The sequence below is a fragment of the Macrobrachium nipponense genome, chromosome 35 (assembly GCF_015104395.2).
Source record: "Macrobrachium nipponense isolate FS-2020 chromosome 35, ASM1510439v2, whole genome shotgun sequence".
Lineage (NCBI taxonomy): Eukaryota > Metazoa > Arthropoda > Malacostraca > Decapoda > Palaemonidae > Macrobrachium > Macrobrachium nipponense.
The window spans coordinates 29137070-29152729 of record NC_061096.1 but is presented as its reverse complement, the minus strand read 5'-3'; the positions used below and the strand labels follow the sequence as shown (position 1 = coordinate 29152729).

General features: G+C 42.5%; 1 protein-coding gene across 1 annotated transcript; it reads left to right on the top strand.

Moving 5' to 3' along the window:
• The first annotated feature begins 10348 nt into the window (after positions 1-10348).
• On the top strand, positions 10349-15660 carry LOC135208309 (corepressor interacting with RBPJ 1-like). The gene is given in 6 exon segments (XM_064240412.1): positions 10349-10366; positions 11058-11148; positions 11659-11923; positions 12147-12420; positions 14703-14945; positions 14947-15660. Coding segments are annotated over 6 exon segments (1593 nt in total). The 3' UTR covers positions 15649-15660.

The window sequence follows — 15660 nt, the reverse complement described above, 5'->3', positions numbered from 1 at the left end:
GGAGGATACTTGAATTTTGATCCTAATCATGTTATGATTAAGGCAATTCAAAGATCTCAAAATTTACCAGATGAGGATAACCAAGAAGTGTAATTCACTGTGTATGTCTTCTATATTTCTTCGACAGTGCAATATATCACTAAGTAATGTAGAAGTTTAATGACTGTGCAGCGCAATAGCATACTGCATGTTACTTTGTAAATAGATTTATATATAGCTATAAATAAATTAGAATCTTGTAATTGTTTTGCTTTAGTTCTTAGGTTTGTTTATATATATATATATATATATATATATATATATATATATATATATATATATAGATATATATATATATATATATATATATATATATATATACATATTATTATATATGTTCTTAATTACTTTTGTAAATTTACATATAAACGAATTAAAATATGTATATTTTGTACTCCTAAAAATTTGTATGACGAAGTTAATAAATGTCACATATAATAAAAATAATCCGGTGTGCAGGCATCATGAATAACAACCAAGAAAAAAAAACACACCAGAAAGGTTACAATGGAAAATACATGACAAACTTTTGTTGGTGGGATTCTTTGGTTACTACTCATAGATATTTGAAATGGATGTGGTGTTAAAATAACAAAGAAATATTTCGGTTATCCCTCTTGTTTAGAAAACAACTGCTTAAGTGTGCCCTTTCACTATTTAAGAAAACGTGCAGAATGCCTCACGCAGAAACAATGAACGGCAACACTGAGTCCAACCGAGCCAGTAACAGATCGGGCGCTGTCATGCGCGGTAGGTTACGTCTCTCTCTCCTGCGGGATTGACTGACTAACCGTATCTCTGTGCTGGCGGTTACGTCTCTCCTGCGGGATTGACTGACTAACTGTATCTCTGCCCTACAATCACGGACTTTAGCCTAAGATTGAGGGGATTTCTACGTGAATGAATAAACGTTGCATTCGTTTTGCTTACTATGTTCAACAGAGTTATCTCTTAATCCTTTCGGTGCTCGTTACCGCACGGTATAGAACTACGAGTCTACCGCAACATTGCACTTTTATATGCTCTCCTGCTTAGGCAAAGCGCAGCCTTATTAGGGAAGTAAGCATACTCGGGGAGGGAATGGATGAGCTTGCTGGGACCATTTCCTTCCTGAAGAAGTTTGTTTTTTTTCCCGAATAGACTGCAATTCAGACCACAGTTTTTTCTACCTACCGGGAAACTGAAATATTATTCAAGATCTAGGAATGATTCTGAACATCTCTCAGTGCGTTTATCACCTGAGGTGATAGAAAGAAGGTGCCGGACATCTGGATAGGGTTTCAGATGTCCTGGATCTTAATCTGAAAGAAGTAAAAGCGATTCGGTAGTCCCTCCAGTCCTCGTAACGAGTTTGGGAACCAGTGGTCCAGATCAACTCTGATATTCCACAGCTCTCATCATATTCTTAAGAAGTATCTTCTCTCGGTCCCTGTTCGAGTTTACGAGAAAGCCTATTATACAACAACGGCGTAGAATGTAACGATCCTCTAGAGGTTCGTTACAGGATTTGGCAAAAGTCCGTACGAATCGTCTAGATAGACGGCAGCAACTATTGACTTCCGAGTGGAATCTTTCTTAGAAAGTAAGTTGAGAGTTGTGGAGACGTTTAGGGACGCCCTTTCATTCTTCTCTTCGATATTTTGAGGACGAAGAGGCTTCTTCTTTTCTGCTCCCTTATTCTCGATCCGGGATCGGTACCATTAAACGCCATCCTATGATATTGAACGGGGATGGATATTTAGTCTCTTTTTTCCCCTTTTTTCAATCGCTTAGGAAATGTAATAAGAGGATTTATGACGTCACAGGGAGCGACAATGACGCTGATCGCCCCATGTTGGCCTTCAGGATCCTGGATTCACAGAGGTCACATACTTCCTAGTTCACTTTCCAAGGACCTTTTCCGAGAGAGTCGGTCTACTCTAACTCGAAAGGTACCTATAACTACCTATATACATCTCCGCTCTGAGTCTGACTACGTTCAGGCTATCGAGATGTTGACAGGAATAAGATTACCGTCTTCCATTTCCGTCTGAAGAATGGGATAAGCTGGCAGTCACAACTATTAAAGAATACGCAAATATGTTGTTGACGGCATTTGGGCTCAGAGATTTGCGTCTGTCAAACAACAAAGCCCTTCACGATCTTTGAGTTCTGTGGAATCTCGAACCTCGCTCATCATCTACTTTTTGTCTCACCTGTTTTCTCGGAGTCAGACACTCGTGCGAGATCAGGCGACATATAGTAGCCCGAGTTTCTTGTTGACGAAGTCGGTTGCGTTTATACACCCCCGATGATCGTGTAACATGAGACCAGGTTGGACTGTCAGGCATTCTTCCTTCGGGACTGAATCGCCTTTTTGCTCCTGTCGCTCCTTTCTCCTGGCACAGAAGCTCGAGTCAGGAGTTGATTCGCTGACGACGTTGGGTTGCGTTGATACACCCCCAAGGTTTGCTTAGATTGAATCGCCCAGGCAGTCCAGACACTCATCCTTCAGCGAAGAATAGTGCCTTATGGTCTTCAGGGTACAGCCTTGCTGTCCTTGATTCGTCTGACTGGTCAACTGGTCGGTCACCTGACTTTAGTACAGACGGACTGACTGTGCATGTCCAGATCGAAGCTTCAATATGGAACTTAGACGTAGTCTGAAGTTCTGATGTCAAAGCATTCGAACCTCTCCTACCTGTTAACTTCTTGCATGTGATCAGGAAGGCCTTCTTCTAACCACCCTAGATACGACAAAGAGGGTTAGTGAGATTTTAAGCCATCGTCACAAGTTTTGGCTTTAGAGAACACAAGGCGGTGTGCTCTCTAACCCTTCCGTTCGTTGGCCTAAGAATGGTAACCCGTTTTGTCCTTGGGCCAGGAGCTTGGAAGCAAGGATGGCACAAGTTAGTGGGCAGGAGCCAGAGAGAGTCCTGTGCCCTGTCGGGTCTCTCAAGTTTTATCTACATAAAACTCAAGAAAGTCGAAGTCATTCGGGCAATCTGCAGTGTTCCGAAAAAGACAGACTTGCCCATATCGAAGAACAGCCTGGCTTTAGTGTTAAGGAGTTCTTTCAAAAATGCTCCTTCATTGTGTTTGCACAAAGATTTGAAATCTTTTTATCTGAATGCTCACGAGGTGAGGGCGCGGCCTCGGAAGCATTTCAACAGAGCATGGCACTCAGCAACATCCTGAGTACCATGTTTTAGCGAACAAGCAACTCTGTGTTCACTTCACACTCCCTGCGAGATGTGAAGATGGCATATGAGATCTGCTGCTCGCTAGGGCCATACGTGTCTGCAGACACATCTTGGGGGCAAGAAGTACCACTCATCCTATCCTGTAGAAAATGGTTAGAAGAGCTCTTAATTTAGTTTGTTGAGTCGCCGACAACGGCGACTTCTTAACTCTTAAGCCTTAGTTAACCACACCTTAACTTTTGGCTAGGTTGGTCAGGTGGTGATATATATATTTAGATATATATATATATTTATTTTTTCTTCTTAGCCCTCATGGTATGGTCAATATGGTCTAGTCACGTCGTGGTCTCGCCCCTGTGACAGATCATCTGGAGTGCACCAGCTATATAGGTCTCTACCTCGCTGGCAACTCTAGTAGCACAAGCAGACTTACGTGGCAGTAACCACGAAGCCAGCTATGCTAACAGGTGGAACCAAGATGTAAATCATCTGCATGCATTTGTTTCCCAAAATCCTTCTATTCTGTCCCTTCCCACCTCCAAAGGTGGGATTCAGCTATATATATATCTGACAGGTAAGTTTCATGACAAAATGATATTGTTATGATACAATAAAGTTTGTTCATACTTACCTGGCAGATATATAATCAAGTACCCACCCACCTCCCCTCAGGGGACAGTGGAAATAAAAATTATGAATAGAAAATGGGAATGGTTCCTGATACCCGCCTCCCAGGCGAGGGAATGGGTACTAACCACCTGGCCGACCACTGCGTGTGTCGGAAGTTTTTAAAATTCTGTCGGACTCAGAAAATACAGCTATATATATATCTGCCAGGTAAGTATGAACAAACTTTATTGTATCATAACAATATCATTTTTGATAACTTTGGCTTCGAAAATTTCGAAGAATTGTTTACGTGTAACTACCGAACTTTTCGGTAGACAAGGTAGACAATCATAGTTTTGCAAGAAGGAAAAATTTTAATAATTTATTCATATTAACGTGTAATAAATGTTAGAATTGATTGAGCTAACTTCCTTCTTGACGATGTAAGGAAAGAATAGTTACGCTTCCTTTAGAAGTTTATATAGCTCTCGTACTAACGAGCAGTTAGAGCATTAACATTACTAGTAGTGTGGTATCCTCATCTCCTTCTTACTTCACAGAATCTTCAAATTCATATTGCAATTTGAAGACAAAGGAATGTAGCTCAAAATACGAGCTATTGAAAGGTAAGAAGTGATTTTACTGTTAGTGGCAGTGGAGAGTGCGTTCTGTTCGGCTCTGTTTCGCTCCCAGGCCTAGACCTCTTCCAAGCTCACATAAGTCGAAAGCCTTACGGAGGTTATGGAGAATCCCCACCGATCAGGCGTCCCCTCGGCAGGATCTGTAGAACGTCCCAGACTGCCAAGTTCGCCATTGGGAAAGGCGTCCTAATTAGTAGAGGGTACGTTCGATCGGCTCTGTCTCGCTCTCAGGCCTAGACCTCTTCCAAACTCACAAGCCCAGAGGAGAAGGAAAGTCGAAAGCCTTACGGAGGTTATGGAGAATCCCCACCGATCGGGCGTTCCCTCGGCAGGATCTGTAAAACGTCCCAGACTGCCAGGGATAGCCATTGCAAAGGCAGCCTTTAAAAAAGTGCGTCTGTTCTTCCGTTCTTCACTTACATCCGAAAAGACGAAGAATGTACATGTTAGAAGTTCGGACGATCTGGCTCGTTCTCTGAATAAGAGAACACTGACTCACTAAGCGAGAGGCTGAGAGCCAGCCAGCAAGCTAGCGCGAGCCACGTTCCAACAGCCAGCAGCGAGCCGCGTTCCAACAGACTAGCGCGAGCCGCGTTCCAACAGACTAGCGTGAGCCTCGTTCATACAGATAAACGCGAGCCGCGTTCCAGCAACTGAGTGCGAGCCGCGTTCAGAACTTTTTCTTGGCGCAAGGCGCCTTCAAAGAGAAAACAGACGGCTTAACTAAGGAGCCTTATAGTAGAATGGCCAATCAGAAGGATGCTTCCATTGAACGTTTTCTGGCAAGAGGCTCGTATAACAAGACTAGAGGCGCTCGGATCTATTAGGGCGCACGGGACCTTCCACGCAAGCGGAACATTCCAGGAGCGAGTCTCCTGTCTAGCGTGCGGAACATTCCAGGCAAGCGCGGAACTATCCAGACGCTAGGCGCAAGGATCCAGACGCCAGGCGTCAGAAGATTTCAAAAATCTTTATTAGAGAGAGAGGTCAGTCGCGAGACTCCTCTTTGAATTTTTAACTTGAACAACTTTCCCCTGGCAAATGTGCAAGATGTCGCACAGGCGGCCGTTGCTTTTGTCAGAAGGATTCTGATACTAAGAGAAGCCCCTTTTCATTATTCAGAAGACTTCTTTGTTAGGCAGTTCCTCTCAATGCGGACTCTCTCCTTCATCCATGCTCTTCCCTCGTTTTTGAGGAGGCAAGAGCTTTGGGAGATTTTTTCTTAATAAGATCTCATCGATGTTTGGGTATGATGGCGGATAGAAAATATCTACTTCCTCCGTAAACCCTAAGTGATGAACAGGAATTCTGTCTCTTCCGCGATTTTATGAAGAATCACGAAGATATAAAGAGTTCCTTGATTAACTTCGTTCCTTAATTAAGGATATATATATATATATATACTCTTTCTATCGTTCTATTAACGAAAAGAACGAAGATAGTAGAAGGTAGTAGAGTTTCTGATGTATGAGAATACGATACGGTCCAATTCATAAACACATACCGTAGTTACTTCTTTTCTGTGCAACTCAATTCAAAGTATCCTTCTACGTCTTTCCTAGGAAGGACTACGCTTAAAGGGATTGTTAAGACTACACCTACTTAGCTTCTAGATTTATCGAAGTCTTGTTTCGCTTAAATATGCTTTAATAAGAACTTCCTGAAGTTCGATAATAATTTTATTAAATTCCTTTATTAATTGGAGTAGCTGGCAACTCTGGAAGAGTAAGCGGGACTGCTTTCGCTGAGAGCCTGAGACCAACGCAGTACGCCTATGCCAGTTACTGACTTACTGTCAGTACCATGTAGGTGTCAGTCATGAGCGGTCGGGCGAATCTCTCTCCTGCGGGATGGAATAACTTTCCGTATCTCTCCCCTACATCGCGGTCTTAAACCTCGGATTGAGGGGATAGTTAAGCTAACATAAATAAATATTGTATGCCTTTTGCTAAGAAGCTTTCAATAAAAGAGATAGTACAACTTTCAATGCGTTTACCGTAGGTAACATTATTAAAGGAATCTATCGCAGCAAGAACATTATATTATAATGCTCTCAGGCTTACGAAAGCATAGCTTATTAGAGTACCTGCTCAGAAGAAGATGGATGAGTCGGATGGGAAACATTCTCTTTGGGGCAGAACTTGTTTCCCTGAATGGACTATACTACGTATATAAAGTTTTTTCTACTAAGAACGGAATTAACATGTGAAAGGATGTCGGAGGGGTACCATAAAGGCACAGGTGTTCTGGCACATAACATAAAAAGAATTAAGAAGAAAGCGCCAGTCTGGCGCAACGCGCCAGAAGTACCAACCTGGCGCAATGCTCCAGAAGCGCCAGCCTGGCGCAAAATTTGCGCCAGAAGCGCCAGCCTGGCGCAGTGAGCCAAGAGCACCATCCAAGATTTTCTCGTTTTAGCGAGTTATTAAACCTAGGAGTCCAGTAGACTCTCGGACACCAAGCTCGGTAACGGCAAGATTCGTTCCTGATTTCGTTACCCATTTAATCACTTAGGCCATTTCCACGACACTCTCATATCGCATAGAGCATCGAGAATCTCTTTTTTCGCTCCTATTCGCGTTAACAAAGAGATCTTTCTCGATCGACGATAATAACTGTTAACATGTTTAACATTTATTGGAAAGAGTTGTGAGAAGACGAACAGGCTTCCTATAGACTGCTTCCTTTTCCTACTTCTCCCCCGATTGAAGATGACGTGGGAAAAGCTTCAAGGAAGATTATCTTGCCAGTACAAGAGCAATTGGCCTCTTTGGTGGGAGTGTTAGCGCCTCGTAGGAAGGACGTTGCGCTTCCAATCAAGAAGTCTCGTCCTCTCTCCCCTGCGAAGCGAGAGGCGTCCATGCAGACTGAAAGCTTCCAAACATATCGCAGAGGCTTCGGTTTCGAGAGCGAGATCGGGAGAATCTTACGGAAGACACGTAACGCCAGAGAGACGAGAGACGTGAGACGTCGTCAAGACATGAATAGTCATTTAAAGCTGCTTTTAGACGCAGGCTCCAACCAAAATTTTGGCGCCAGTTAGGACGCCTTTTGAGAGCGAAGCGTCTTCCAGGCGCGAGGCGTCATCCAGACGTCAGCAGCCACACAAACGGGAGGCGTCAGCCAGGACGCTTGGCTGACTACAAGCGTCATCCAAGCGGGAAGCGTCATCCATTTATGGAGAGAAGCTGGGCTGTTGGCGCCTTTCCAGGACTATTAAAGCGGGAGAGGAAGGAATATCATTCCCTTAGCCCTCTCCTATTAGGAGTTTGTCTCCTCCAGAGGAAAGAGCGTACTGAATTAGCAGCGGAGACTCATCTAGACCCCGAGTTAGAAGTAAACTCGGAGGAGGAGTATCAAGGAAGAGAAGGACTGTCGAACTATAATGTTTTTGACAGCCTTGCTTCTAGAGAGAGTATGGAGACGACTTGACTCCTGCCTCTCCTCCTTCTCCGCGCTCTCTTTTCTCGAGTGCAACGACGAAGAAATCTTCGTTTTTTCTTAGAATGAGCCCGCCATTTCGATGAAGAGGGCTCTTCAGTCTTAGACTCTTGGATGAAGTTGAAGAAGGAGTTAGTTAGAACGGTCTTCTGCATGCCTCCAGCGAGACTAGCTGGTAAAAGAGGCATTTGATATCAGACGGGAGAGAATATGGGTATTCTCTTCCGTCTACGTCAAGAAGCGGACTTTTCGACCTTAGTTGACGCTTCACGTAGACAAGGTTTGAACTCTGCCCGTATAACTTGGGGTCATTTCAGAACTGGACCATATCCTCAAGGGACTCTTTCATGTATTGGAAGTTTTCAACTTCTTAGATTGGTCCTTGGGGTGATGTCCAAGAAAGCCCATGATTCTGAAGGACTCGAACCAGAAGTCCTTCTGTGTATTTTGTCTTGTATAGACAAAGCGGTCAGGATGGCTCGGTTGAGATCTCCTCTTTGTTTGGAGCAGGTCTTCTTAAAAAAAGAGGACAGTATATAGTGTCTTTTTAACAAAAGCGGTCTCCCACGCTCAGAGGGCAGCGCTTCTGTACATCGCCTTGTCTGACTTTTTGTTCCCTTCTCAGTAGTGAAGGACTTTCTCGTTCAATTAACTGAGAAGGCGACTCAAGACCTTCTGAACACAAAGTCAGTAAGGAAGAAGAAACCTGCAGACAGCCCCAAGAACACTGTCATTGTGCTGATGAGGAGAAAGACCGGGCCTACACCTGACACAGATGCGCTAGATGCGAACATAGGAGGCAGATCAGTGTGTCCGATGTGGACATTGCCAGACATCCTCGAGACTCTACCAAGCTCGAAGCTCCGGCAAGTGGGGAGGAGCCACCAGGCGCGAGGCGCCAGGCAGGAGCGAGGCGCCAGGCAAGGGCGACGGTACCAACCAGCGGCGAAGCTCCAGGCAGGCGCAAGGCGCCACTCAAGCCGGGCGCGAGACGCCAGCCAGGCGCGAAGCTCCAGGCAGGCGCAAGGCGCCAGGCAGGCACAAAGCGCCAACCTGGCGCGAGACACCAGCCAGGCGCGAGGCGCCAGGCAGGCACAAAGCGCCACTGGTGCGAGACGCCAGCCAGCCGCGAAGCTCCAGGCAGGCGCAAGGCGCCACTCAAAACCAGGAGCTAGACGCCAGCCAGGCGCAAGGCGCCAGCCAGGCGCGAAGCTCCAGGCAGGCGCGAGGCGCCAGGCAGGCACAAAGCGCCAGCCAGGCGCGAGCAGCCAGCCAGGCTCTAGGCGCGAATCTCCAGCTAAGACGCGAAGCGTCATCCAGATGCGAGGCGCCAGTCAAGCGAAAGGTACCAGACAAGCGCTAGGCGCCAACCAAGAGCGAAGCACCAGCCAGGCGCGAGGTTGCCTGCCAGGCTTCAGGCTTCAGTAGGGTGAGATTCCATTTCAAGAAAGCCCTGGTCTTCTTTGAAACATGGAGATCTCCTAAGCACTTCATTAGTGACTCGATTCCTTCAAACAGCTGAGAATTAAAAGCGCAGGAAGTGCGCGCTTTTGCAAATTCTTGTTCTTTACATAACAATATGTCATATAAGACATATTAGCTGTGTTGTACGGTAGAGGCAACTCTGTGTTGACTTCTCATTACACAAAGGATGTCAAGTTAACCTACGAGAGATCCTTCTCTTTTGGTTTATACGTTTCTGCGGATACGTTACTGGGATAAGGAGCCGACACTGATCCTTAGTTAAAGTTTTTTAACTTAGTGAAATTATTGGGGTTTTTGAAAGGAGTGTGGGGATAACTCTTTCCAATTTGAGCGCGAACCCTCGTGTTAGGATCAGGTGATCGGGATCGGTGTTGCGCTCCTTCATAAGGTGTATTGTCATATAAGTGGATCAGCACCCATTGACAAAGTCCTTTCAGGCTCTGCCGAGTAAGTGGATAAGACCCCTTCGGCGACCCACAAGAACTCTGGTCCATAGATCACATATCTCGCTAAAGTTTCTTGAGGTGATGCAGACTACTGGGTGGGCAAACACCCACGAAGTCTACCACTATCAGGTAGGAACCAAGGTTTTAATTATACCTACAACATATGTTGTTTACCTGTCTATTCCATATAGTAGCTGTCTCTTACCCTCCACCGAAGGGTGCCAATCAGCTATGTATATATCTGACAGGTAAGTTGATTGTATGAAAATGATATTGTTATGATACAATAAAGTTTCATACATACTTACCTGGCAGATATATACGATTAGGGCCCCCCCCCACCAGCCTCCCGCAAGGAGACAGGTGGAAGAGAAAAAATATGATAGAAAACAGGAATGGTTCCTAATCCTGCCACCCAGGGCAGGACGGTAGATCACCTGACCTACCTGCAGCGTGGTGCCGCGAAATTTTGAATTTCTGTCGGGGACGACGGAGTCCTTAGCATATGTATATATCTGCCCAGGTAAGTATGTATGAAACTTTATTGTATCATAACAATATCATTTTTCTTGTTAACGTTCCGCGCTTCAAGCCTTATCCACATATTTAAATATTCTTGGCAAGCTCGTTTGTTCTGGCAAGAGGTATTGTTTTGCTGCGCGCGCTAGCCTCAGGTTAAGATCAACTGGGTACTTAGATAGGAGCTGTAACTGCGTACACTTTTCTATATTTGTCCTCCAGAATTCTGTTATTGGGTGCTGTTCACTAGGAGCAATATATAGTAGAATGTATTCTTGCATCATACTTCTTAGGTAGCCATGTAGCCTAGTAATTTTTAACAATGAGAAACAATGAAAATTAAATTTTAAAAATATTTTAAACCAACACTTGCATTTAAAATAAATGCTTGGAACGTTTCATCCAGTAGAGGAAGTATCATTTTACAAATTCTTGTTAACTGTCATAGCCTACCTACTTCACACGGAAAATGGTGTAGGCTAACAGCACAGAGACGAAACTGGAGATTACTAATTTAACAGGTATTCTTGTAAATGTTTTTGAACCATATATTTCCAGATACAGCATACTGAGTATACATATATTATGGGTATCATTTATGCATAGCTACAATATTATAAGTAGTATACTATGCAATACCACAAATGCTTACTATATGTTGTAAGTCCATGACATCTTAGCATATTTCTGAACAGGTGTTTCCCAAGCCTCCAGTTATTGGTGTTTTGTGTATATTGTTCTGTTATGTTGCACTTATAGAACACTGGTCTAACCTGGCTGCTGAAGGTATATATTACTTGGATCGGCATGCTCAGATTGTTCTTGTAACTTCCCTGCTAGCAGTACTCAGAAAACACTTGTAATAGGTATATAGGCTACATTCATGCTGTATGCATAAAATCTCATGTATGCTGTTATGGTCAATAAACAGGCCTCCCCAGTTTGTTTTTTTTTCTGTATAGTAAAAGAATGTTTGGTATGAATTTGCAGCAGGTTTTTACAAATTTTTTTGTTCCAAAGTAAGCAAATTTTTACTGTGTTGGAAGTGTATGGTATAAAGCAGTAAGGATGCTTTCATTGCCTTGACTCTTGAACAAATTTTCTGAGAACTTTATTACAATAACTGGTACATTGTTTAAAATGTTTCTGAGTATTGCAACAGATTGCATTATGTTCAAATTTTTTCTGAGCACTGCAGCAGGTTTTATTTTGTAGCAAACTTTTTGAGCATTGGAACAGATTCTGTTCTGTTTAGATGTACATTTATAATTATTCACTGTCCTTGATTCTTACCAGCTGCACAATTTCAACAGGTATGGATAGCTGAACAAAAGGCAGATGCAGAACGAAAAAAGCAAGAGGAGTTACGTTTGCAGTATGAAAAGGAGCAAGAGTTGTACAACAATAAGGCTTTGTTGGCAAAGGGGGAGAATAAGGAGAAACTGTCACTAAATTTTATGTATGAAGCACCTGCTGGTGTGAAGAAAGAAAGAGAGAAAGAAGATGGTGAACCAGAGTACAAATTTGAATGGCAGCGTAAATTTAATGCTCCTAGGGAAAGGTAAGATGAATTATGCATTGAAAGTAGGTTATATTCATCATTGTTGTTATCTAAAATTGTTTAACTGATATGAGAAATGATTTAGTTGAATGGAAATTGGCAAGAAAAAGTAGCAGTCTTAAATGTTCATTACTGTAAATATGTATTTTTTTTTATGTATACTGCTCTTTGTAACATCTCTCTAGTCTTGAACTCAACATTTATGATAATCTTTACTTTCCAGCTATTGTAAAGATGATGATACTATTAGAGATCAGCCTTTTGGCATAGCAGTTCGAAATGTAAGGTGCATCAAATGTAAGGCCTGGGGTCACATCAACACAGATAAGGAATGTCCATTGTATGGTCGTGTTTTGGAAAATGCAGATGCCAATCAAAACTTAGATCATAATGAATTAATTGTTGGCATGAGGGATGATGGCCTACAGCTCAAGACTTTAGGATCCTTAGCAACAGGGATTTATGGAAGAGGTCAAAACCCTTTTGCCCAGAATCAGGTAAGATGTAGTTTCAGTTTAAAATTTATCCTAGTTATGAATTATTATCCAGCAGCAAAATTGTTTTAGTACAGCAGTATTGTAAATCTTGAAAATGACTCTTCTTGTTGCATTGTAATTTTTTTCTAGTTTTCACGAACAAATTTACACAAAACAAACTTTTGTTCAACAAGTAGGTATATGTTCCAGCTGAGGTTGAAATATGCTGTTAAAGGACCTAGAGGTACAGTGGTACCTCGAGATACGAAATTAATCCGTTCCGAGGCGCCCTTCGTATCATGAGTTTTTCGTATCTTGAAACGCATTTTACATGTAAAATGGCTAATCCGTTCCAAGCCCTCCAAAAACACCCCAGTAAATTTCATAATAAAGCTAAATTGACCTATAAACAATGAAATACTACAACAATTTGGACCATACAATACCTAACTTAATACGTACTGCTAATTACCTGTAAATAAAGTGTATTAGTGTACATGGTATACAAAAAATATTGTACTACGTACATACGTACGTATGTAGTAAAATGTGGAAGCTTACCTTTCGAGTGAGGCGACAGAGGAGGAGGACAAACGGCAGATACGTACACTTAACTTTACGAGTGAGGCGACAGAGGAGGAGGACAAACGGCAGATACGTACACTTAACTTTACGAAACACATAATAAAATGTCAGAAAAGCAAACTAAACTTTACAAAACACATTAACAAAACTGTAACACTTAACTTTACAAAAAACTTAAAATAAAATTTTTTTTTTTTTTTTTTATTTTTACATTTATTTTTTTACTTTTTTATACTTTACGTATTTTACAAAGTTTCAATTTCTTCACCACCGAACGGATGCCAGTCCGTTTACGGAATTTTTCGAACCACCCATGAGAAGCCTTGAACTCTGGGATTGCCATCGATGTCCCCTCTCCTCCGTCGTCTTCGGCTTGGGCAGTTTTTTTACTTTTTTATACTTTACGTATTTTACAAAGTTTCAATTTCTTCACCACCGAACGGATGCCAGTCCGTTTACGGAATTTTTCGAACCACCCATGAGAAGCCTTGAACTCTGGGATTGCCATCGATGTCCCCTCTCCTCCGTCGTCTTCGGCTTGGGCAATCAAATCGCCGAAAATAGCGCTGGCCTTCTGGCAGATTGCCGTCTCGGTTATCGTATCGCCATCGATTTCTTTGTCCTCAATCCATAGAAGAAGCAGCCTTTCCATTTCATCATGCACATGGCTCCTCTTGTTGGACAAAATAGTCACGCCCTTGGAAAGTGTAGCTGCTTTGATGGCTTCCTTCTGTTTGAGGATGGTGCCTATCGTCGACGGATTTCGGCTGTATTCCTTAGCGATCACACTCAACCGCAAGCCAGCTTCATACTTTTTTATTATCTCCATTTTTGTCTGCATAGAAAGCATTCTCCTCTTTCTGTGAACTTCAGCAACTTTCTTGGGACCCATGACTATACTGTACGTAATTAAGTTATGTAGTACGTATACTAATTAGGTATTCACACAACACGATAAAGTAGCACAACGAAATCACTAACACGAATTTACGTTAACAAACGAAATCGTACATGTGAACGAACGAATTCCGCGTGCATACGATAACACTGGTGAGAAGCAATGGCTGAAGAAGAACGCTGTTACGTACTAGTACGTAGATGCATGATGGGAGGGATGCTGACCAATAGGAGAGAAGGATCTCATGGCAGTGACTAGCGTCAGGAACCAATGGGAGAGCGGGAGGATGGTGGCGAGTCTACTCAGTTGGCGGCGCGCGAGTTTCAAAATTGTTATCGGTGGTTCGGGCGAATCTCGGAACTTTTCGTATATTGAAAAATTTTCGTATGCAGAGCCACCTAAAAATTTTTTGTATTAGCTTTAGTATCTTGAGTTTTAGTAAGTTGAGCCTTTCGTATCTTCCGAGGTAAACTGTATGTCAGTATATCGCTTTTCCAAAGTCCTGTGACATGGGAACAAGACAGACAAGTATTTTGCTCCAGACTCCATTCCCCTTGAGAATAGTTTATACTGGAGTTCATTATTTAACTCACTTGTTTGGTTAAACTAATAGTAATAGGGACAGTGCATTGATATTTATTAAGTATTTAAGAGACAGGCTATTTATAAAATATGTAAGTTTTGAGAAAAGTATTTTCTTTTATGCTTATACTTTCCATTGAGTTTATAAATACCTTGAAATTATTTGAAATGGCTATAAGGAAGGGTTATGTCATCTAATATTGTTCAGTTTAGTATTAACTCGTCCTTTTTCTTTCAGCGACTTTTATCGAGTGATGAAGAAATTGTAGATGAGTATAAACTTCTTAAATCCTTGAGCACCAAAGAAAAAAGGAGACTTATGAAGAAACTTGAGAAATTGGATAAAAAGAAAAAATCTAAAAAATCCAAGCGGGGTAGGAGTTCCAGCAATGACTCTTCATCTAGTTCAGAAGATGAAAAAAGAAAGAAAAGAAAAAAGAAGAAGAAGAAAGAGAGCAAGAAGAAATCACGCCGTAGAAGTCGAATCTAGTTCGTCAGAAACAGAATCAGACTATCAAAGAGAAAAGAAGAGAAAGAGACAGAAGGAAGGACAAAAGAAACCTGATCCTCAGGCATTACTGAAAGAAATTACCAAAGGGCTGAAAGTTGACTTTGTAGGTGCTGATGACCCATTTGGTAGATTTGATAAACCCAAGGTTAAGCAGGAGAAGCAGTCTTGGGATGAAAGTACTAGAGTTAAAGTCAAGCAAGAAAAGCAAGCACGGGAGGAAGATAAACCGGCTTCTTCCAAAGGACATGCCTCAAACTATGATAAAAGACCAGATTGGCAAAATGGTACAAGGAGGGAAAGATTTTCAGGAGAGGAAAGCCAAAGAGGACACAAAAGAAAGGATGAGGAAGATGATGCCGATAATAACATGAAGTTTAAAAGTAGAAGGCATGAGAATGAAGACAATGCCAAGTTTAAGCAACATGAAAATAGTTTTCCAAGAAGAGACAGAGCCTCGGATTTCTGGGATACTACAGAAAAAAGAGATAAGAGCCATGAAAGGGAGATTAATGGGAAGAAGAGAAATGGGGATGGTGGAGGGAAGGACCAGGAATTTAATAATGTTGATAGACAAAAAGAAAAGAGGGAAAGGAACAGGGACAGGAGCAGGGAGAGACAAAGGAGTCGGGAAAGAGATGGGAGTAGGGGTAGAGGCAGAGAGAGAAGCAGGTGAAAGTCTATGCTG